This window comes from Ostrea edulis, chromosome 9, assembly GCF_947568905.1.
Source record: "Ostrea edulis chromosome 9, xbOstEdul1.1, whole genome shotgun sequence".
NCBI classification, from domain to species: Eukaryota; Metazoa; Mollusca; class Bivalvia; order Ostreida; family Ostreidae; genus Ostrea; species Ostrea edulis.
In genome coordinates, this window is record NC_079172.1 from 3405281 (window position 1) to 3428541 (window position 23261).

The 23261-nt window shown below is 35.0% G+C and overlaps 1 protein-coding gene across 1 annotated transcript in view; it reads left to right on the top strand.

Moving 5' to 3' along the window:
* Positions 1-23261, top strand: part of LOC125658156 (inositol polyphosphate-5-phosphatase A-like) — a 59388-nt gene that overhangs the window by 11910 nt on the left and 24217 nt on the right. The window contains 3 exon segments of the mRNA XM_048889316.2: positions 12089-12176; positions 14514-14577; positions 20018-20049. Coding sequence (XP_048745273.2) covers positions 12089-12176; positions 14514-14577; positions 20018-20049 — 184 coding nt within the window.

The following is a 23261-nucleotide window of genomic DNA, read 5'->3' on the forward strand; positions in this document are numbered from 1 at the left end:
TTGTTCCATTTCATCCCATACATGTTCCGTAGGCGATAAATCCAGTGACATCGCAGGCCAGGGTAGCCCATTCACATTTTGCTGCTGTAGTTACTTACAATGCGTGTGGTGTGCCATCGTGTCCTGCTGCAGAGTGATGTCACACTGGTTGTTGTGAATGAATGGAATGATGTGCTGACATACAATCACAGTAGTGTACACTGGTTAGATTGCCCTCCATTATCACCAAAGGGGTCCTTCCATGTGTTGTAATTCCACCTCAGACCCAAACGCTCCTTCCGTCAAATTGGTAGCGATGATTAACGCAGACGTCGATGTGCTGTTCTCTGGCACGACTCGTCCGTAAACAGAACTTCCACCCAAATTCTTTCATTGAAACGATGATGCCTCCTACACCATGCTAACCTTACAACACAATGACTCCAGAGCAGAACAGGACGGATAGAAGGATGTCGAGGACAGATGTTGGCCTACCGCAATCTGTTCCTTATGGTACGAGGACTTGTCTATTGATGCCCAGGGATGATTCTAGCCAAATCGATTGTGTAAATGTGACGTCCATGTATACGTATCTTGCCGACATGACGTCACACACGGACGTCCTGATCGAGGGCGGTCCCGAATGGTGCCAGTTTGCTGATATTGTCTCCATAAAGCTTTTACAGTGTTAATATGAACTCCAAACTGCCTTGCCACATGGCTTTGAGACATCCCAGCTTCCAGCATCCCAATGGCATGCAAATGATCATTTTTATATAGTGATACTTTAAACTACATGTAATACTCAGGTAACTGCATGGTAAGGCCTGTGGGCGTCTTGTTTAACTTAATGTTTGGGAGCACTGTCATATATTATGTTAATACCCTTAAAATTCCTGCTGCAGCTGTCATTCTTTTCATGATAGACCCTAATTGATCTTTATAACAGTATTGTTGAGAAGTTTACTCTCTAGTATGTTTAACTTTGTAAAATTTATGTACATGTACATTTGTGATGTCATGTACACTCAGCATAGGAAAACAGTGTAGTAACTGCACTCTATACAATATGTAAAGGGTGACATCCACTGCGTGGATAAAGGAGTAAACGTGATCAGAATTCAAACATTGATTTAAAAATATTTATATGTTGCAAATATTTACTGATCTACAGTACATTTTTTCTTGATGGCTTTTGAACATTAATGAAATGAATTATAAAAGCCCACAAAGATCAGACAAAACCGTTCTGTTTTACTCAAACAAAACCATTTTTGCCCTGCTTTACTCGTCTCTGTCAGAGGTCCACTTCAAAATGCCCATATCATAGGATGTTCAGTATGCCAGGTGTTTCATGAAGAGATCTAATTGATTACTTATCCACATAAGATCATGGTGCTATTAATTGCAAGCACCATCATATATATTAATGTAACAACCCATAAACTGATAATCAAAAACATTTTGGCATGATCATCTTGTGTCTATATATATATGTTCAGACACATGGTTATCTAACATTGGATATATTAATATTAGCAAAAGTATTCCATGCTGTTGACATATGAGGTTAAGTTTGTATTAATATGTTTGATAAAGAACCCCTTCATTAAATTGCTAGAAAGAGTACACATGATGTCTGCTGTGTAGACAGTTTATTAAAGAGGCAGGCCAGTTTCACCAGTTATAAAATTTTTCATGCATGCATGTAAAATCTATTTTCAGACATGTTCATGATCTTAATTGTACTGAAATGAATATATTGTAAAATAGTTGCATTCTTAGCAAGGACACATAAATAAGTGAATCCTTCCTGTAATTTCATTGATGTAAGCATGAGTATATTATAATTGAAAGAATTCATGCTTTCTTATGATGTTAGTTTATAATGTGTAAGAGTACATCATATAAAGTTGCCAAAGGCTGACTCCTTATTCAAGGTAGCTATAGGACTTTATATTTTGTTATGACATGCAACTCCCTGATTATCCATATCTATTGACACATAATAGGGGCGTGACTTTGTTTTAAATGTAATACGGCACTCATGTACTCTTAATCTTTGTCTAACTATATATGCGACTACTAAAGACTATCAACTGAAGAATGGTCAACACGTACAGTGGCAGTCATCACCACCTTTAGTGTACAGAGCTTTACATATAGATCTAGTGTTGTAACAAGTAATAGTCTTCATACTGGCAGTCATCACCGCCTTTAGAGTACAGAGCTAACATAAAGGGCCGTAACAAGTAATAGTCCTCAATCAATCACACATCACCACCATATGTGCGTTTGACCCTATATATTGACAGATGTAGAGATTGTGAAAAGGCCTCTGGAAATCTCCTGTAGGATGCCCGAGCATCACTATGAATATTTGACATATTCACCAAACATCATGGGAAATAATTAGATGATTTGACATTGATTAGCTCTTTAAAAGTCTGAAAGTATGGAAAATGGACCAATTGCCATTTCACATTGACTGTTTCTGAAACATTTGTACAATCACATGTATAGTTCATCCTGCAGATTGCTTGTATGCACTAACTACCACCCACTCTTTGTTCATTGTAATCCTATCAGTAAAGTCAATTTAAACTATTTACATTTGCTATCTTTCATTTGCAAGGATAAACAGATATATAAAGTCTAAGTAAATATTTTTAAACATTGGTCTGAGTTTGAGTGTCTTCAAACTGGTTTTAAAAAAATATATAATATATATATATATATATATATATATATATATATATATGTCAAACTCCTGATTTTAATTTGATTTATTCATTGCATCAGAACATGTAAAACGATCAATACCAGCATAGGCCTAGTACATTAAAACTTTCTAAATTCCTTTTTGGGATTCCTAATATCAAACAAGAAAGTCATTGATATATTCTTTTTATAGTAGAAATAAATGACCAACTTTATATTTACTTGCTAATTTGATATAATAATACCGTAAAACTCCTCAATAGTGCCCCCTCTCCTTGACATAGTCTGCTTTTGAAAGTCCTGCCAAAACATCTTATATAATTCCTTATACTGGAATTCTCACGACACCAACCACTTGGATATATAGACATAAACTTTCAAATCCACTTTCTTGCCCTTTGGATACCTGATCAGGATATAGGGCTCACGGCGGGTGTGGGACAGGTCGACAGGGGATGTTTACTTCTCCTAGGCACCTGATCCCACCTCTGGTGTGTCCAGGGGTCAGTGTTTGCCTAACTATCTATTTTGTATTGCGTATAGGAGTTAAGAGATTGATCACTGTTCGTTATCTTCACCTTTCACAAGTGAACCCAAATTTTGACTTAAATTACTCAAATTCATATATTAGTTGACTGAAAAAAATGAAGAATATTACTTAAGTTTATTTTATGATATTATATATGATTTAATGGTTCAATGAAAATAACCCAAGAACAGTAAAGTGAAATGACAATAAACAAATAACTTTAGAAGTGTAGGATACATTATATGGCATTTTACAGTATGTAGTATTAAAAATGGTGGACAAAATTTTTTCTCCCTAGTTTTTGTGGAACAGCGGCTGTGGGACATTCATTATAGTACCTCTTCCTATGTTGCTTGAAAAGCAATACGATATGTTGCATTCTAAATCTTGGGGAGACGAAAATGTGAACTATATAATCTATTCTGTAAGTTGAATTGCCAGTCATAAATGACGATGCACTAGCAATTGTTTTCAAGTTTTAGGTCATCTAAGTCACTCAGATAACCAGTTGCTGTTGGTCCGCCTTGTCGCCCATTGCATGCATTAACAATTCAGTCAAATGCAATACATTTTCTTCAAATCATATGAAAGAAACATTTCTATCGTTTGAATAAAGACAGTGCCTTAAAATGTATGTATATTAACACTGCTTGTTTTAAAGTGATGTGTTCTATTTTTAGAAGTGGCTGTATTCTGGGAGAGGCCACTTTTTTTGGTCAATACACATCCTCGACAAAATACATGCAAATTTTGATAGAAATCTGTAGGTTTTTCAATACTAAGATGTGGTAAAGCAGAAAAGAAAAGCAGAAAGGGATGTACCATAATTGTGAATTTTGCAATCCCAGGGTGTGAAATTCTGACTCTAGGTTGGGTCCAAAATAGTCATATATTATAGTGTTAAAATATTTATTTTATGTAAAGCTTTATCAGTATGGGTATTTTTGGTAGCAATTGTGTTTTTAGAGCAGTACATCTTATTTTACACTGCTGCAGAATATTAGAATTTAATTTAGATATGCAGAATTTAACTTTGATATATGCAGAACAGGAGAATTATTAAAGATTCCGTAGCCATTGATACTTTTAACTAATACTCCAGTGATTGATATGGCCTGTGGGCCTCTTGTTGACAGATGGTGTGGTACACACTATACTGGTGTCCAGGGCTTGAAGCCAACTTTTTATGTCACCATGCAGTCCAGCCGGACTGATGGGGTATAATTTCAACGAGTCCGCAGAAAAATTTACCAGTCCAATAGTTTTCCAGAAATAATTAAACATATTTCGTGAATGTTATTAAAATGAAATTTAACTCAATATGCCCCAGACAATATTGTAACACTTAAATGTGAGATTTATATTTACGAATCAGATTTGTCTGATATCTTAAAATCGAACATGCCCAAATGTGTATTAATTTCAAAATGATGCTTTAGAAAATTAACCGGTCCCATTGGACTGACTAAAACAAATGTCAGTCAGTCCGTCAGACTTTTAACCAGTCACAGACTGACGGGCATATGTTAATTTCGAGCCCTGGGTGTCTGTCAATCGGCCCCAGATTTCTTTTCAATTCAAGATTTTGTCATTTTCGATCTGACTTTTTGTCTTTTCTGTTTGTTTCTCTCCAAAATATGTAAATCAGAAGACTTGAGAAGTCGCACTTCCTTCACATAAACCTTCAGTTTGTTATGAAACCATGATCAGGTTAAGTCATACGGAGAATCAATTATGTTCAGTACGACTTAATCATTAATACAAACATGTGATGAAACCTGGAAGAAAGAATAGAATTTGAAATTTTATGTCAGACATTCTGAACTGAAATATTGACTTGTCCGATTGGGCAAGTGTGTAAATAGAAAGTTCCAATCGCCCAAACTGAGATTTCACTTGCTTCTGGCAGTTGGACAATCGTTAGTGTAGATCTCTGACACCCCTGAAAACCAAACATCAGCCATTTTTAGCTCACTTAGCCAGAGGCTCAAGTGACCTTATCTGATCAGTGCATGTGTGTCGATCATCATCTGATATCCGTTATTTTTTTTCAAGAACCGCTTTGCTATTTTCAAATTTATGCAATTGGTACAAAGTATCCTTGAGTCAAGGGAATTCAGGTTTGTTCAATTGAAAAGCTACTTTGAATTCTAAGGGAAGAAAATTTGAAAAATATTTAATTTATAATTATATACCAATTAATGCAGATCAGCGTGTCTGGTGGGTCTGCTATTTTACGTGGAAGTGCCTGACAATTGAGTCTAAACTAACCGGAGACCTAGAGGTAATTGGATCTGACCCATAGAGAATCAGGCTATATACTGTAATGGTATATTCCTGATTGTTATATAGAATTTAGCTATATATGATATGTGAAAATATCCTTGCAAAATGTATTTTCAAAACCAAGCAATTTGGCAAATTAATGTCATCATTATTATCATACTACAATGCTTTTATGTCAAACGAGCTCTTAACACAATATCACTACAGACCACCAGCGACTGATTTACCGAGCTGTGATATGTATATATACAAGATATCATATAAAACATGTTACACATAGACCTAGAAGACTGCATGTACAGTGGTGTAGGTAAGCTGTTGCCAATCATATCACGCCTGTTAAGTTGTATGTCATGAATGAAAGGTGAAGATAATGAACAGTGATCAATCTCGTAACTCCTATAACCAATACAAAACAGATAGTTGTTGGGCAAATGTAGAGGGATCATAAGGGTTTGTAGTGGGAGCATAGCAGAATTAGTGCGACTAAGATATAAGTTCACAACCATTTTTACTTCAACCATAAAGATCTCATCATTGTACTTCCATGCCACTTCTTGTTTGCCATGATCCCGCTACACTTAACTGTTTTGAACATGTTCAAATCAAAGTAAGTATGGCAAGAGCTATAGCTTCCCGGTCTACCCTGATCATACTGCAGTTACAAATTAAGACATCACCACAATTCTCTCGTGATTGGTAACATTTTCAGCCACATTTTGATCATAGTACAAGCTGCATCTATGAACAAATGGGGGTTTAAAGATGTATTGGTGTTGAAGAAGTGGATGTGGAAAGGATCACAATTTTTGTTTTCTTCAGTTTCCCATAGTTTTCAAGTAAGGGCCTTCTTATTTTACAGGGTCTTTGTAATGGGTATTGAAAGATTTTGATTGTCTTCAACTTCTGAAAAAATTATGCATTGTTGAACATGCAGTTTTGAGGAATATTACAAAGTGATATAAATTGAATTAAATGTAAGTTGATGTTTTTCAACTGTACATTTTCATTATTGTTTTTGTCAGCCATTTTGTTTAACATGTGCCTTAATTTTCCCACTCCTTATTACTTTGTTACTGATCCTAATAAAAAGAAAGTACTGAACTAAAAATAGAGGTTTCTTACCATGTATTGAATGTTTTGGCACCAATGAAATAAATATATTTACACACACATGTACATGTACACACATGGATGAATTGATACAGTGGTGAACCAGCCATTTCATTTCCTAGAAAAAGGAGATTGAAGGGCCAGATCTCTTTAGAAATTTAAGGGAGATGATTAAAAGAACCTGAACTTTAAAAATCTTTTTCTGAAGGCCAATATTTTAAAGAGAGAAGCTTTATTGTGCAAATTCAAGTATTTCAAACTGTGACTCCCAGATCAATAACTAAATGAGGTAACACTTCGGTAAAAAAAATTACCCTTTAAAATTTGAAATTTGAAAAAAAAAAAGAAGGAAATAAAATGGTGAGAAATGCTTAGTAGCAATAGAATTCAAATTTTGTCTCTGCATGGGTTTAGTGAAAAGGGGGGAAATTATTACACAATTTTCATTTAGGCCTTCAAAAATTGTAAAAGCACTTAATAGATATATGGCAATTAGATGTGACTGTTATTGTGTTGACATGCATTTTGTTAAATTGCATTTTCTAAATGTTTAAGACACTGGTGATTGAGAGGACTGAAATCTTGAACAATGAGGTTGAATCTATACTCAAGTGGATTAACTGCATGAAGGATTGCTGTCAGTTCTTATATAATGATGACCACAGCTCTGTAACACCTGTAGTGGGCAGTTAGTAGTGGGCAGTTACTACCTAAACTTTATAATTATACATACATGTTTGTCTGATATGTTAAGAATATGATTTTGAACTCGTGTCTGGAAAAGCTAGAAATAGACACTACATGTAGTATACGTGATGGATTAGAGAAATTGTATGTCTTAGTTCTGTCAATAAGAAGCTGTAAAGCTAAAGAGTTTGGAAACCCTCCAGATAAGTGCAAACCAACTTGGAATCTGCTGTTAATGCATCTGTTTTAAGCTTAACAAAGTCAGGTGGATTTCATGCTTCTTTGAACAGCTTTTGAAAATCAGTAACGAAGTGTTTCATGTGATTGATGTTTTTGGCATGTGAAATTGACTGGCTGACTTTAAAGTATTTGTTCCATAGTAACATCAGAAACCATTATTTAACTCAAAATTGTTTTTTTTTAATATGAAATGAATGCACTATAAGTGGATACGGTCCTTGAATGTTCTTGTGTTAAAATATATTTAAGAAATAATATTGGTTTTACAAGAAATGTACTTGTCTGAAATAAATACACCTAGTGGTTTTTATTTATATGACAAATTAGATGCTCAAATTGGCATTAGGTAACGAAGCCAGTGGGTGCCTGCATAATGACAAAAATATTGTATCTGGTAGCTGCCACTTAATTTATATGGCGACCTTCTCATAATTATCTGGTGGCCATCACTTAGATATCTAATGGCTGCCAAATGAGTATCTGGTGGCCACCAGATCTGATTAGTTAATGTTATTTAGCAGTAGACTATACACAAATGATGGATGTGGACTGGCCGTTGGACTTATTGTGGTAGTGTGAGTGATGTGGCATTCCTACTAACTCTGGCTAGTGGGTTAACCCTTTAGTTCGATTGGTTGAGTGCCAGGGACCCGGGTTCAAATCCCATCAGAGGCATAAAAATGTCTCTGTTACATTATTTTCACCTGGGGTTCACCTATAAAAAATGTTGTGTTCTCTGGCTCATGGTAACAGTCAGATTGTTATTGGTTTAAGAACATTGAGGCAAAATCCTACAGTGAAATAAATTGTTGGGCAATAATTATATGGTGCCTCATCCGCCAGATAAAGTATTTTTCTAATCGTAGATTAGTACAAACTTAGATGAGCAATAATTTGAAAATGGCTTAGCAAAAGATGCTGACATTGACTTAAATTTGAAAGTCTCCAGTTATGGAAAGGTAGGATCGAGTCACTATCAAAATTCAGTCACATGCTCTCTTTGCTTTACGAAGTTACAATTCTGTATAGTTAAGGTCATGACCATATAATTACACCCAAACCCCAAGAATTTTGATGCAGTCATTGTACATATAATATTAATGTTTCAACGTATAGAAACCATACCCATGAAATTACATATATCCCAATGAAACTGTAAAATCTCCACAATCCACAAAAACTGGCTCCCACAAAAACTGATTCCAGTGTACTGTCAGGTAAATATAGAAGGCCTTTAATGGTCATAATGAACTCATAGTTCAATATGACCAAGGGTCAGTTGAAAAAAAAAATTAAAAAGAGATGCTTTTTAGCAAAGATCTGCTCGTTCTACTAATAGTATGCAATGTCATTCAAACCATGATGTTTCTTTCTGAATCACTCTTAACATGGCATATAATAAGACTATGATTAGGCTTAAAAATTCTAATTAGTTTGAAGGTTTTGTGATGGGTATTGCTATTGACTAAATTTAACATGGAAAAGCTTGTTTGTTTGTAAACTATATACGATCAGTGGAACATCTTTGTGTTTTTGTCCCCCGGGATCGCCACAACGCAGAAGGAGACATCGAAATACTGCGGTGTCTGTGCGTCCAATGTGTCCGTGCGTCCATCCGTGTGTCCGTGCCTCTCGTTCAATTTACCTTGTGGACACAACTCCTCAGAAACCACTCAACGAATTTTGTTCAAATTTTGTTGGATTGTTAGTCACCATGTGTAGTTGAATCATATTGTGCCAGTACCATTTAGATTTGAGAAATTTTACAGGATTTTTGGGACTATTGTGCTTCGACTATTTTTGCAGTGGTGGAGGACAATTATGGCTACGCGTAGCAATCTTGTTTATAAAAAAAATAATGAAAATTCTTTCAATTGCCATTCCTGTAGTCCATTTAATATCTCATCGTAAATTGTCCTTTACCAAGTTTTCACAGTAAAATGTAAATACATACTGATAGTGGACCAGCTGATGTTTTGCTATTCGTAAGTCGGATTAGATAATTGTTCACAGTTTCAATAACAGCAATGCCCATATGGTAGATTCCTTGACTTGTTCAACAATTACATAAACTGTCTCTCAGCTTCCCTAATTACTATAGGATTAAACATTCTTTTTGAAGAATTTATCGATGTTTAACTCCGGACATTTTACTCACAAACTGAATAGAAGTGCAAAGCACTTTTATGTTAAGTTTGTGAATAAAATGTCCGGAGTTTACACATCGATAAATTCTTCGAAAAAGAATGTTTGATTCTTAGAATTCCAATTCATTCACTTTATTAACAATTGCAAAAATTTTAATACTTTCCCCGCACTATGTTATTTGTTTTCAGGTGTGTATGAATACATCACGTTTTCGGATTTATTGATGTATAAACTCTTGTTCAGTTTTATTTTTGTCCAATCAAAACAATCGTAATAAATAACATTGGAATTATTCAACATTATGCAAGGGATGTGAACTAATCTACTATTATAGCTAGTACACTGATTACTGCAGGTTGAGTTTACCTTTGTAAAAAAAATAATAACCATCTCGCAGTATCTAGTTTGAATTACGAGAGAAATGCAATGGGAGCATTATGTAATTTGTTGAATGGTGTTCCCTTCATTCAAACAAGCAGTTCTTCTGTTTTTCCTTCAATATTTGATATCAGCCCGTATATTGATACTGAAGCTGGAAACTAATTTGTGTACTTTTACTGAATGGTATGAAAGTGTGTAACATTGTGTGCGGTGTTCAAGCAGGATGTATATTAATTTTACAGTACGTTGGTGTGATTAATTAAGGATGTATACTATCGCTGCATTATGTATACATATGATTTATATCATTATAAAATTGACAGATTATATTCACATCCATTTGAGATAAACTGCATGCAAATACACTAGTACAACTTTAAGTGTTCATATTTGAACAAACCCAAATTCTTGCAGACTGAAAGCATTATAATTTAATTGATTGTAAGGATATTTTTAAATTCTGTATTGATTGAGAATTATAAAACACAAAGTCACTGACTGCGGTGCTACTGTTGTGCAGTGTCCATTTTGTTCCCCGCTTTTATAGTTAAGCTGGAAATATTATTTATCTGTCACCTTAAGCTTTGCCAATGAAATTTAATACAATAACTCCCTTTGATTTGAAGAAGACCCCTATTGATTTTGAGGTCAAAAGGTCCAAGACTGGGTCAGAAATTCATATATGAAATGGTTTCTAAATGATAATTTTATAGTTTTCTCCAAGTTTTTGCAATATGACACTCAATGTGATGAATCTATAACACAAGAAAGACATCTTGATTTTGAAATAAAAAGGTGAAAGGTCAAGGTCACAATTCGTATAAGGTATAATGCATTTAATAGTTTATACTTTAATACTATAGGTCCCACTCCCCTTTCCTACAACAAGCGAGGAAGTGTTTACTGTTAAGAGCAAGAGTCTTGTGTTTTATGTCCCTTAATTAATATAATTGGAGATTCAGGGGCTTACAGCTATTGGTTGGTTTGTCCACCAACACTCACCTAGGCGGCCGTATGATAACTATTCAATGGATGGTGTTAGCTAGGGCTTTTACATTTCATATTTATGTGTGTGTGTGTGTGTGTGTGTGTGTGTGTGTCTGTAAATTTCTTGGAAGAAAACCTTTCTCTTAGTACCAAAATTTTCACCTTGTGACCTTTTGAAAAACTTTAACCTAGCTGTCATTTTGGTGGTTGGTGATACGAGCTTCCAAATTTTACATATTCCTTGTGATAAAACCTTCATTTAGGTAGCGAAATTTTTGACCTTGGAATTTGACGTACTTTTGAAAAAATGTAACCTTGACCTTAACTTTTGAGTGGTTAGTATTAGGGCTTTCATATTTCAGTTGTGTAATCCTTGTCATAAGACTTTCTTTTCATACCAAAATTGTTGACCTCTTGACCTTGGAGTTTGGCAACACAGGAGCATCAGTGTTTTGCTAACACATCTATGGTAATGTTTAAAGACTAAATTGCAAATATTATTAAAGATTGTACACAAGTTTCATTAAGTCTACACTCAATGTTTAAGAAGGAAGATTTTAAAAAAAAAGGGGAAGTTCGATGATCCAAGAGATAAAATTTAAAAAAAAAATTGTGTTGATTGACCCAGAACATTTATAAGTATAATGTACACCCTGTTGATTAAACGAATCCTTCCACTAATAAAATATTGTCCTTTCTAAACCCTGTCTGAAATTTAATTGACGTAAAAAAAAGATTCCAACTTGATAGGGTTAGTTCATATACATATATAGATGAATAGATGAATAGTTGGGTCGATAGAACAATTATTGAACCGGTGTAATACTGTAGTACCCATACAGTTAAGTTTGTGCACTAAAACTGAGGAAATTAAGATTGTTTTAACTGAATTACCAACATCCATCTATATGCAATTATTTGTTGCTATATAAAATAACCTAAAGCTAAAGAGTTAAAATATATACTATAACATTTAAAATTCTTAACTGTATTTGATATTCATGTTATATTTTGAAGGGCAATGCTAGGTTGTGAAGAACTCCAGAAGTACGATAGAGCCCGAGTGTTTTTGGATGAAGACTATACTGCAGCAGACAAGTTCACGGTAAGATATGTGTCATAACTACAGAAGAAGGGCCTGACTGGTCCAACTAAATAGCACACAGACCTCATACTGCAGTAAACCAGATACCTGTAGCCTCCTAGCAGACCTTGTAATACTGTACAATGAACTATACATTAAACGAGTTACACAGCACAGACATCATACAGGTATACACCCTGAGGCTAGGGTGGGGCTAAAGTTCTACATTAGAATATGATATAGGGAATTTTTAAAAACATCTTTTTAAGAGTAGCATAGCCATACTATATCATAATATGCAAACATTCCAAAATTTATAGACCATGGTGGGGCTAAAATTGGGGATAAACTTTTACATAATATATACATGTACAAAACTATAGGAAACTGGAATTTCAGAACAGTAAGGCCAAGTCAGTGATATTGATATTGAAGCATGTTTGTGTTGTGTGGATTCAAGTTTGGTGAAGTAGTGACACCATCATGCTATAGGATCAACATTTTCCATGAGAATAAAGGGGATAGGAAGTCATTTAAAAATCTTCTGAATTTTAACTTTGGTGAGCATTGTGGCCCAGGGACCACTTGTTATCATTTTTGATATTCTAATTCTTTGTAATCTGAACTTGAAAAATTTCTGAAACTCCAGTAACCTAAATATTTCAGAGAACAGACAAGTATATAATATGCAAAGGTCTGATTTTCCTCTGTGCATAACACACACCTCATACTGGTACTAGAGCAAACCAGGTATACGGCACATGCCTCATTCTGGTATAACATTAAACGAGTTACACAGCACAGACCTCATACAGGTATAACATTAAACGAGTTACACAGCACAGACCTCATACAGGTATAGCAACAATGAACAAGCACAAACCAAAGTCTGGCACAACAGTGTGCACAAACCTAACAGTGAATTAAGTACAGAGCACAAACCTAATACTGGCACAACATTGAATCAGGTACATAGCACAAACCTAATACTGGCACAACAGTGAATTAAGTACAGAGCACAAACCTAATACTGGCACAACATTGAATCAGGTACATAGCACAAACCTAATACTTGCACAACATTGAATCAGGTACATAGCACAAACCTAATACTGGCACAACATTGAATCAAGTACATAGCACAAACCTTATACGGGTCCGACAGTGGATTAAGTACATGGCACAAACCTAATACTGGCATAACATTGAATCAGGTACATAGCACAAACCTAATACTGGCACAACATTGAATCAGGTACATAGCACAAACCTAATACTGACATAACATTGAATCAGGTACATAGCACAAACCTAATACTGGCACAACAGTGAATTAAGTACAGAGCACAAACCTAATATTGACACAACATTGAATCAGGTACATAGCACAAACCTAATACTGACACAACATTGAATCAGGTACATAGCACAAACCTAATACTGACACAACATTGAATCAGGTACATAGCACAAACCTAATACTGGCACAACAATGAATCAGGTAAATAGCACAAACCTTATATGGGTCCGACAGTGAATAAGTACATAGCACAAACCTAATACTGACACAACATTGAATCAGGTACAATAGCACAAACCTTATATGGGTCCGACAGTGAATAAGTACATAGCACAAACCTAATACTGACACAACATTGAATCAGGTACCTAGCACAAACCTAATACTGACACAATATTGAATCAGGTACATAGCACAAACCTAATACTGACACAACATTGAATCAGGTACACAGCACAAACCTAATACTGGCACAACATTGAATCAGGTAAATAGCACAAACCTAATACTGACACAACATTGAATCAGGTACATAGCACAAACCTAATACTGACACAACATTGAATCAGGTACATAGCACAAACCTAATACTGACACAACATTGAATCAGGTACATAGCACAAACCTAATACTGACACAACATTGAATCAGGTACATAGCACAAACCTTATACGGGTCCGACAGTAAACCAAATTTTCAGGTTCAAGGGCATGCTACTGCCTAATCAGACTCAAAGAGGTTGTTGACTTCCATTGAATATAACTATTATCTATTATTATTTGAGTTCTTCTTTTTTTTTTCAAATGAACCTGCAAATAAAAAAGATGAGAGATCTATTATGAAATGTAAATTTTAATTGGTTATAAAGTTTTTGTTAAAGAAAACATATTAATGTACCTAAAATTTGAGTTTCGACCAAAGATAGTATTATATCATTATATATGATGTATAGGGGGAAATAAGGGACTAGCATTGATGTTGGGGTAGTCATTATTTTGTAAAGACATTCAAAAGTATTCAAAAGAAATTCTCTCAAGTGAAATACTTTTGTTTTGTAGGCATTGGGTAATCTATACTTTATTCATGAGAGCTTGGAGGAAGTGTCAATATGGGATTTTGTTGGTAAGTAAGAAAGGAGGATATATACAATGCACATTGCCTATGAGAAGGGTAGAGGCGATCATTAGTGTATTGATTATAGCATAGTCATAGAAAATCACCTGGAAAATATCGGTTTTGTTATCAGATGAGATATATATAGTAGCTCTTGTTATCTTATTATGACAATTAAGTTGCATTGCAAAGTACAATGTCCTAAAAAAAAATGTGATAGGATCGATGGCTATTTGCTAGTTTTTGGAAGTTTTTTGTGGGGTTGGGAGGAGTGATACTTATGGACTTAAGGGTAATGAATGGGATTTTGAAGAGTATCCTGCTTAGAGATCATACTTTTTAAAATTAGTTGTAGAAAATTTTTCTCTGGCCAGGTTTTTTACCTGTTGGAACAGTTTGATAGGCATAATAGTAAATTGTCTGTTTGCTTTATTTGTACCCTCAAGTGTTTTTGGTTTTTATTGGTTCAAGCTTGCAGGAATGATACATTGCATAGTAAACTTGGTTTCCTCTTGATTTTCAATGTTTATAGATGTAAAAGGTCAAAAGGAAATTAAGTGATTTTTTGTGTACAATTAGATTTATAAGCAACATTTTTATAACTTTTAGGAGTAGTATCTTGCATAAAAATCTTAGTTCCTTTTGGATTTCAAGGTCAGCTGTTTTATCACTGGAAAATAAATTCCAAAATGCTTTTTACACATTAAGTTGATTGTATTTTGTATAAATCGGATTTCATTGATTTCTTGCATAAAGATCTGAATTAATTCCCTTTGCTTTTTTTTTTTTTTTGGTGAAGGTCAAAGTCACATGAATTCTGAAATTGCTTTTGTTGGAGTTTTTGAGCATGTGTAAGTTGGTGTCCAATTTCAGAAACACATACTTGCAAAGATACAATCTTTTGAGCAATTCTGGGTGTACAAAATGTAATTCATATGCTATGAGTGGATGTCCTTATTGTCTCCCACTTCCGTGAAAGTGAGATTTTGGATCTGTCTGTCCATCTGTCTATAATGCTTTGGTTTCTGGATGAATTATCTCAAATACTATTTGAGTTTTTGAAATGAAACTTCTCTAGAAGATAGTACCTATTGTTTTTTAAATCAAAAGGTCCAAAATCACTTAAACATGCATTGTAAGAAACCGTTTCTAGATGGTATATGGAATGCATATTACTGATGCTTTTAAAGGCATATGGAAACGAAACTTCACAAGAAGTCATCACAAATTATGGATGATCTCATTGTGTCGCAGGTCAAATGGTAAAGGTTAAGGTCAATGATTCAGAGGCAAGAAAGGGTTTCCAGATGACAGGTATCTCAATATTGTTTGAGCTTTAGCATCGAGGCCTAATGTCATCATGGGTCTCCATGATTTAGGTTGAGCTTTAGCTATGGCACTGAGGCCTAATGTCATCATGGGTCTCCATGATTTAGGTTGAGCTTTAGCTATGGCATCGAGGCCTAATGTCATCATGGGTCTCCATGATTTAGGTGATGGCCCTTTTAATGTTTTAAAGGTAAAAATCACATGTATTTGATGATATACATAACAGATCTTTTTATTAAAATTGAGACAACACCATTGTAATTCAGTTTACATAATAAACAACACCATTGTAATTCAGTTTACATAATAAACAACACCATTGTAATTCAGTTTACATAATAAACAAACACCATTGTAATTCAGTTTACATAATAAACAACATCATTGTAATTCAGTTTACATAATAAACAACACCATTGTAATTCAGTTTACATAATAAATGACTGAAACACGCTGGATAACTTTCTAAGTGCTATAGCTGCAATACTAATAATTCATAATGAAAACCCAACATATTCGATGTTTCTGATATTTTCTCTAAAACTATTTTTTTATCTCGATATGAAGAGTTTTTGTATGATTTCTGAAATAGGTTGAACATTGATGTTGTAGCAATAATTATCAAACTTTATATATTGGTCTGGGTAATTCATTGGTATAGATTACCGAAATAGAAATGCAAAGGTCCTGGGTTCAATATCGGGTTGTTACAAAGATTTTCCTTTCCTTTGCTACAATAATGTCCATTTATACAACTTACAATGTACTCTAATACATTAGAGCTAATTTTATATTTTTACTTGCAACAACCAGGAACTATCAAAATATATGCTAAATTTAAAACAGACATGGTAATCTACCCCAGGTTAAAGTTGAAATAACAGAAGATTCTTATGAGTGGATACCATGTGGTATTTCATTGGGTCTGGATTTTAAATTATAAACTTATAAAAAATAAACAGATCACCAACACATTGTGAGAATACACCAAGAACATTTATTTAGTTATTTCAGTTCAGTAATCATGCATGATATGATTGTTCTCTGTTTTTAATTCAAAAAGAGCCGTGCATGGTGCTTCCTGAAGATAACAGATAGTTAATTTATTAAATGTAAGATTGATGTGACTCCATTTTGTAGACCTCTGTATGTAGATTTGTTATATATGTCTATATTGTGGTTGAATTACTGTATGACATTTAGTGGAGTTGTTGCAATTCTAGTCTATAATATCTTTATTTCCAATGATAATTTATGATAATGGCTGCAAATACAGTTAATTTAATGTTTAGGAGGTCTGTTAAGACAACTTGATCCCTGACGGGCATATTCAACTTTTCAAACAGTTGAATATATAGTTACAAATCCTTCTTATTTTTCAGGGGTCGAAATTAACGTTTTCTCAGTATATAGATCTACCACAGCTAGTGCAGATTTTTAAAGATCTACAGGCTAAAATTAAAACATACAAGCTAAAATTAAAAGAATGAATCGGTGCTTTTGTGTGTGTGTGTGTTATTCTCATCAGATGAGTAATTTTTTTCCCCCATAATTACTGAGCTCAGTGTGGCAACAGTCACATTGTTAGGAAAAGTCACCCATGTTGGGACATATGATGTGATGTTGGGTCTCTAAATGGTCCTTATTCCACTTTCCCATCATGTTTACTGTAAGGGTTTGGGTTACCATAAGTGCATCACGGTCTCTTGTGTACCATGCAGTGGGACTTTTTAAATAGTTTATACAGATCACCATATTGTGTAAGTGCATCACGGTCTCTTGTGTACCATGCAGTGGGACTTTTTAAAATAGTTTATACAGATCCTGTGACAGATAGTACACTTTCTTTTCAAAGAAATTAAGGTACATGTACCTCCTTCCAAGAGGTTATTAGAAAATAGGAAATTATAAAAATCTAATGTGTTAATTCATACATTTAATTAGAGATGATCAATTTACAGAATAGATTCCTAGTGTCAGTGTGGATTACAGATGATTTAAATTGCCTGGGTCCAGTAGAGGCTGGGGTCCCAATAGTGACCCAAATTTTTACAAAAGATTATGCAAGAAATAACATCACAGCAGTTTCTGACTAAGATTGATTGATTGATTAAATATTGTTTAACGTCCCACTCGAGAATCTTTCACTCATATGGAGATGTCACCACTGCCGATGAAGGGCTGCAAAATTTAGGCCTATGCTCGGTGCTTACGGTCATTGAGCAGGGAGGGATCTTTATCGTGCCACACCTGCTGTGACATGGGACCTCAGTTTTTGCGGTCTCATCCGAAGGACCGCCCCATTTAGTCGCCTCTTACGACAAGCAAGGGGTACTGAGGACCTATTCTAACCCGGATCCCCATGGGATTTCTGACTAAGATCATACTAGTTTATATATATTCAAGTTCATGGATGGCAGCCAGTGTGAACAATGTAATGACTACTAGCTGAACATTGCATTTACCAGTCTGAATGAATATTTAGTGATCAAAACCTTCATCAATCTAGAAGATTTTGGAAATCCACATCAACCAATGTTTAAGAGATTGTGAAAGGTTGGCAACTATGATCTTAATTGTCATACAATCCACTATAGATACACATTGATGCATCTAGAATGAGGTTTTGTTTACATATTGTACTATTTTCAGTTTTATAATATTAATTATTGTCTGATCATCAGAAGAATAATCATTGATGATTTTTAGCTCTTGAAAGTGAGCTTTTCTGATCACTTGTTGTCTGTCTGTAAACGTTTTACATTTTTATACCCCCCGCAACAAGTTGTGGGGGGGGTATACTGGAATCGCGTTGTCCGTCTGTCTGTCCGTCCGTCCATCCGTCTGTCCGTCCATCTGTAGACGCAATGGTATCCGGGCTCTAAAGCATTATCCTTTCCACCTACCGTCACCATATCATATATATGGACTACCCATGGGATGAAGATGTTCCCTATCGATTTTGGGGTCAAAGGTCAAGCGCACTGGACATCGAAGTAGCAATATGGTTTCCGGGCTCTAAAGCGGTATCCTTTCCACCTACAGTCACCATAGCATACATATGGACTACCCATGGGATGAAGATGTTCCCTATCGATTTTGGGGTCAAAAGGTCAAAGGTCAAGTTCACTGGACATCGAAGTAGCAATATGGTTTCCGGGCTCTAAAGCGTTATCCTTTCCACCTACAGTCACCATATCATACATATGGACTACCCATGGGATGAAGATGTTCCCTATTGATTTTGGGGTCAAAAGGTCAAAGGTCACGTGCACTGGACATCAAAGTAGCAATATGGTTTCCATTTAAATTCTTTAATGGCTTTTTTCATCGCATGGAGATTCTGTGTTCCTAGATACCTTTTGGATCATAATACTGAAGTTTTACCTATTACCAACACCCTTTGGGAGATTGGGGTAAGCGGGGGGTATTCTTAGTGAGCATTGCTCACAGTACCTCTTGTTTACTTCTTCTATAGAACCACTGGGCCAATTTCAACCAAACTTGGCAAAAAGCATCTGTGGGTGAAGGGCTTTCAAAAATTTTCCAATGAAGGGCCATGCCCCCCCCCCCCCCCCCCCCTTCAAAGGGGAGATAATCACAAAAATAGGGTGGGGTCATTTAAAAATCTTCTCAAGAACCACTGGGCCAGAAGAGCTGAAATTTACATGAAAGCTTCCTGACATAGTGCAGATTCAAGTTTGTTAAAGTCATAGCCCTCGGGGTTAGGATGGTGCTACAATAGGGGATCAAAAGTTTTACATGAAAATATAGAGGGGAAATCCTTAAAAATCTTCTTTTTAAGACAGGTTTACATTTACATGAAAGCTTCCTGACATAGTGCAGATTCAATTTTGTAAAAATCATGGTCCTTAGTTGTAGGTTGGGGCCACAATAGAGATCAAAGTTTTACATGCAAATATATTGGGGAAATCAATAAATATGGGCCAAGGTGACTCAGGTGAGTGATGTGGCCCATGGGCCTCTTGTTATGCCAGCTGGTAAACATTTTAAATTTTTGAAATGCTGTATTTGTAAGTAATTATTTAGTGCAAATTGAAACATAATAGTACATTTTTAACTCCATAATTTTATTTAATATCTATTTTCCTTTTTTCAGAATGCAAGTTCATATCTGTAGAAGGACGAGAGGTAATTGTGTCAATTTTCATATCATGGTAATATAAATTCATAGATTATTGTTGAGTTTTATTTTAATCCTTTTCATGGTACAGACATACCCACAAATTTAAATCCATCATAAATATAAGGAAAACTGAACCATGGTAAAGATTAACAGCTCAACCATAAATTCAAGTCGCCATGAACAGGCTTCTGTTTCTTAAACACTATAAAAATGAATTCTTCCACTGTTGCTCCCTCCCCCCCCCCCCCCCCCCCCCCCTTTAGGTCTGTATTTAAAGCCACCTGAGGCAATGGCTCAAGTGAGCTTTTCCAATCAAAACTTGTTCATTGACTGTCATTGTTGTGGTAACCTTTTCATATTTTTACCTTCTCCGCGACCACTGGGCCAATTTCAATCAAACTTGGTACAATTCATCCTTTGATGAAGGGGATTCAAATGAAAGTTCTTGCCCCCTTCAATGGGGAAATAATCAAGAAAAGGCAAAAACAACGGGGGGTGGGGTGGGGGGGGGGGTAATAATCTTCTCAAGAAGTACTGAGCCAAAAATTTTGCATGAAAGTTTCCTGACATAGAGTAGATTCAAGTGTGTTCAAATCATAGCCCTCAGTGATGGGTTGGGCCACAATAAGGTATCAAAGATTTACATGTAGATAGAAAAAAAATATTTTAGAATCTTTTTCTCAAGAACAGGACTATGATTGGTCATGTTAATAAGCAAGCATCCTTATGTAGTGCAGATTCATATTTATTCAAATTGTGGCCCCCTGGATTAGGGTGGTGTCACAATAGGGGATTAGAGTTTTACATGGGAATATGTAGGGAAACATCTTTAGAAATTTCCATCTCAACAACAGCAGGGCCATGATTAGTCATAGTGATATACATGTATCTTTAGGTAGTTCAAATTCAAGTTTATTCAATACTTATCATTTCCATTAGTGGAACTCTTCAAATTAAAGGCGCGTAAAGTCGTGCTACCGGGACAACATACGTAAACATTACTTAGGCATACATAATATAAATTATGGTATCGGATACATATTATATATAACCGACTGCAAACCACAACACTGATTAAAATTCTAAAGTCAAATTTAGGAATTGATTATTCTTACAAGAAAACAGACGAACTTATTAAACTATGTGAGGGAGAGAAGGTACTAAATCTGCCAAATCTGACCGATATAAAGCATCAATCGCAAGAACTGTGAAGGGAAAAACCTATATGCACATCCAACACAAGAACCTTTCTTGTAATTAATGTGATTAATATGTTTTTAAAGTCTGTCAGACTATGAAGACATTCTATTTTATCATACAATTAGGACAGGTTCATATGGACTTGGTAATCGTACACGAACACCCCCCCCCCCCCCCTTCAATTTCCATATTTTAGAACAAGTTATATATATGCCAAACTGCATTTTTAAAGACGTTTATAACACTAATTAACACAACTAATGCGTTTCCAAACTGCATTTAAGCTATTTTGAAAATTACAAAATATTGATGGATTTAGGACAGAGAACATCATTGTTTGGAATTTTTAAAATAGGTGTGGTGGAGTTTAAAAACATGTAACATTTTTAATACGATTGTGTTAGAATATTTTAAAAATGCAGTTTGACCGATGGTTATTTTATTTAAAAATACACCATGTATTTTAACTCTTAAAAAAAGGGGGGTGGGGTGGTATGACCGTTTCGTTTATGTCCCAGTAATCTCGCACTTGCTCGCGAGACTTGTGCATTTTCTTACCAATGACGCACAAGAGTCACCAAAGCGCGATAACTCTAACGAGCTGGTAATGAGAAGTATTCAGGGACCCATGGGGTAGGGTGTGAGTAGGAGATCAAAGTTTTACATGAAAATATAGTGGAAATTATTGTAACCAAATATTTTTCAAGAGTAACAGGGCCACACTAAATCATACCCAAATGTGGCTGCATATCTGTAACTCTCTTGGAAAATATTGGTACAGAGCTACAGATCCACCTCCTACAGAAACCTTCAGTTTAAGTTGCAGGAAAAAAATGCACAAGGTTGAGGCCTTACATTATTGTGTTCTTGCATCGCCATCTCAAAAATTTGATAATAAAAAAAATTCCTAACATATTTTTCCACTATGATTGTGTTCAAACATACCTTCAAATATTCGTTAAAGCCCCAAGTGACCTCAAAACTCACAGCTTCATTTGATTCAGTTTTTATAAGGGATGGAACTGTAGCTCTCTGGTCTGTCCCAATATTTTCCCAGAAAGCTACAGACCTGTAGTTAATCCAAATGCAAGTGTTCCCAAGTTTTGTGGATTCAAGGTGTTTTTTATGCCCCCATGACTATTACAGTTGAGGAACATATTTGTTTGTCCTTTCTGTCTATTTGAAACTTTAACGTTGCTCATAACTTTTGAATGGAGAGTGATAGGGATCTCATATTTCATGTACACATTCCTTGTAACAAGATCTTTTTTGGTACCAAAGTTGTTAACCTCATGACCTTGACCTTGGAGTTTCACCTACTTTTAAGAAAACCTAACCTTTCAACATTCCCTGAACTTTTTAAGTTAAGGCTTTTATAATTTGCATATAGATTCCTTATATAGTAAGGCTTTACATTTTATACATGATCTTTGACCTTGGAGTTTGACCCAAATTTCAAAACTTGAACCTTAATACTCATAACTTTTGAATAATAAGAATAGCACTAAAGTTTTCAACCTTGTGACCTCAACCTTCCTTTAAGAAACCTTACCTATTTAATATCTCCTGAACTATATAAATTATAGAGTTTTCATTATTTGTGTATAGAATTCTTATGCAAGACTTTTCATTTCACACCATGATCTATGACCTTGACCTTCTCTTGAACAGCAAGGTTATGTTAGTCATATTGGTGTTAGGCATCCCTCTGTAGTGTGAATTGAAGTTTAGTTATGTTGTGACCCTGTGGGGCTAAGTTGGGAACACAATATGGGTTCAAAATTTTTCATAGGAATAAAGATTGAAATAAAATAATCTTTTTAAAAAATCCAACAGCTGAACAACAGCAAGACCAAGGTGAGTCAGCTGAGTGATGTGACCCTGGGCCTCTTGTAAATGGCAGTTCTTCTAGTTCAAGACTAAAGCAAGATAGGGTTATATAAATGTTTAAATTTTTCATCTTCCTGCCAAGATCAATACATGTGCTGCAATTAAATATTTCCTCAATGAACAAATT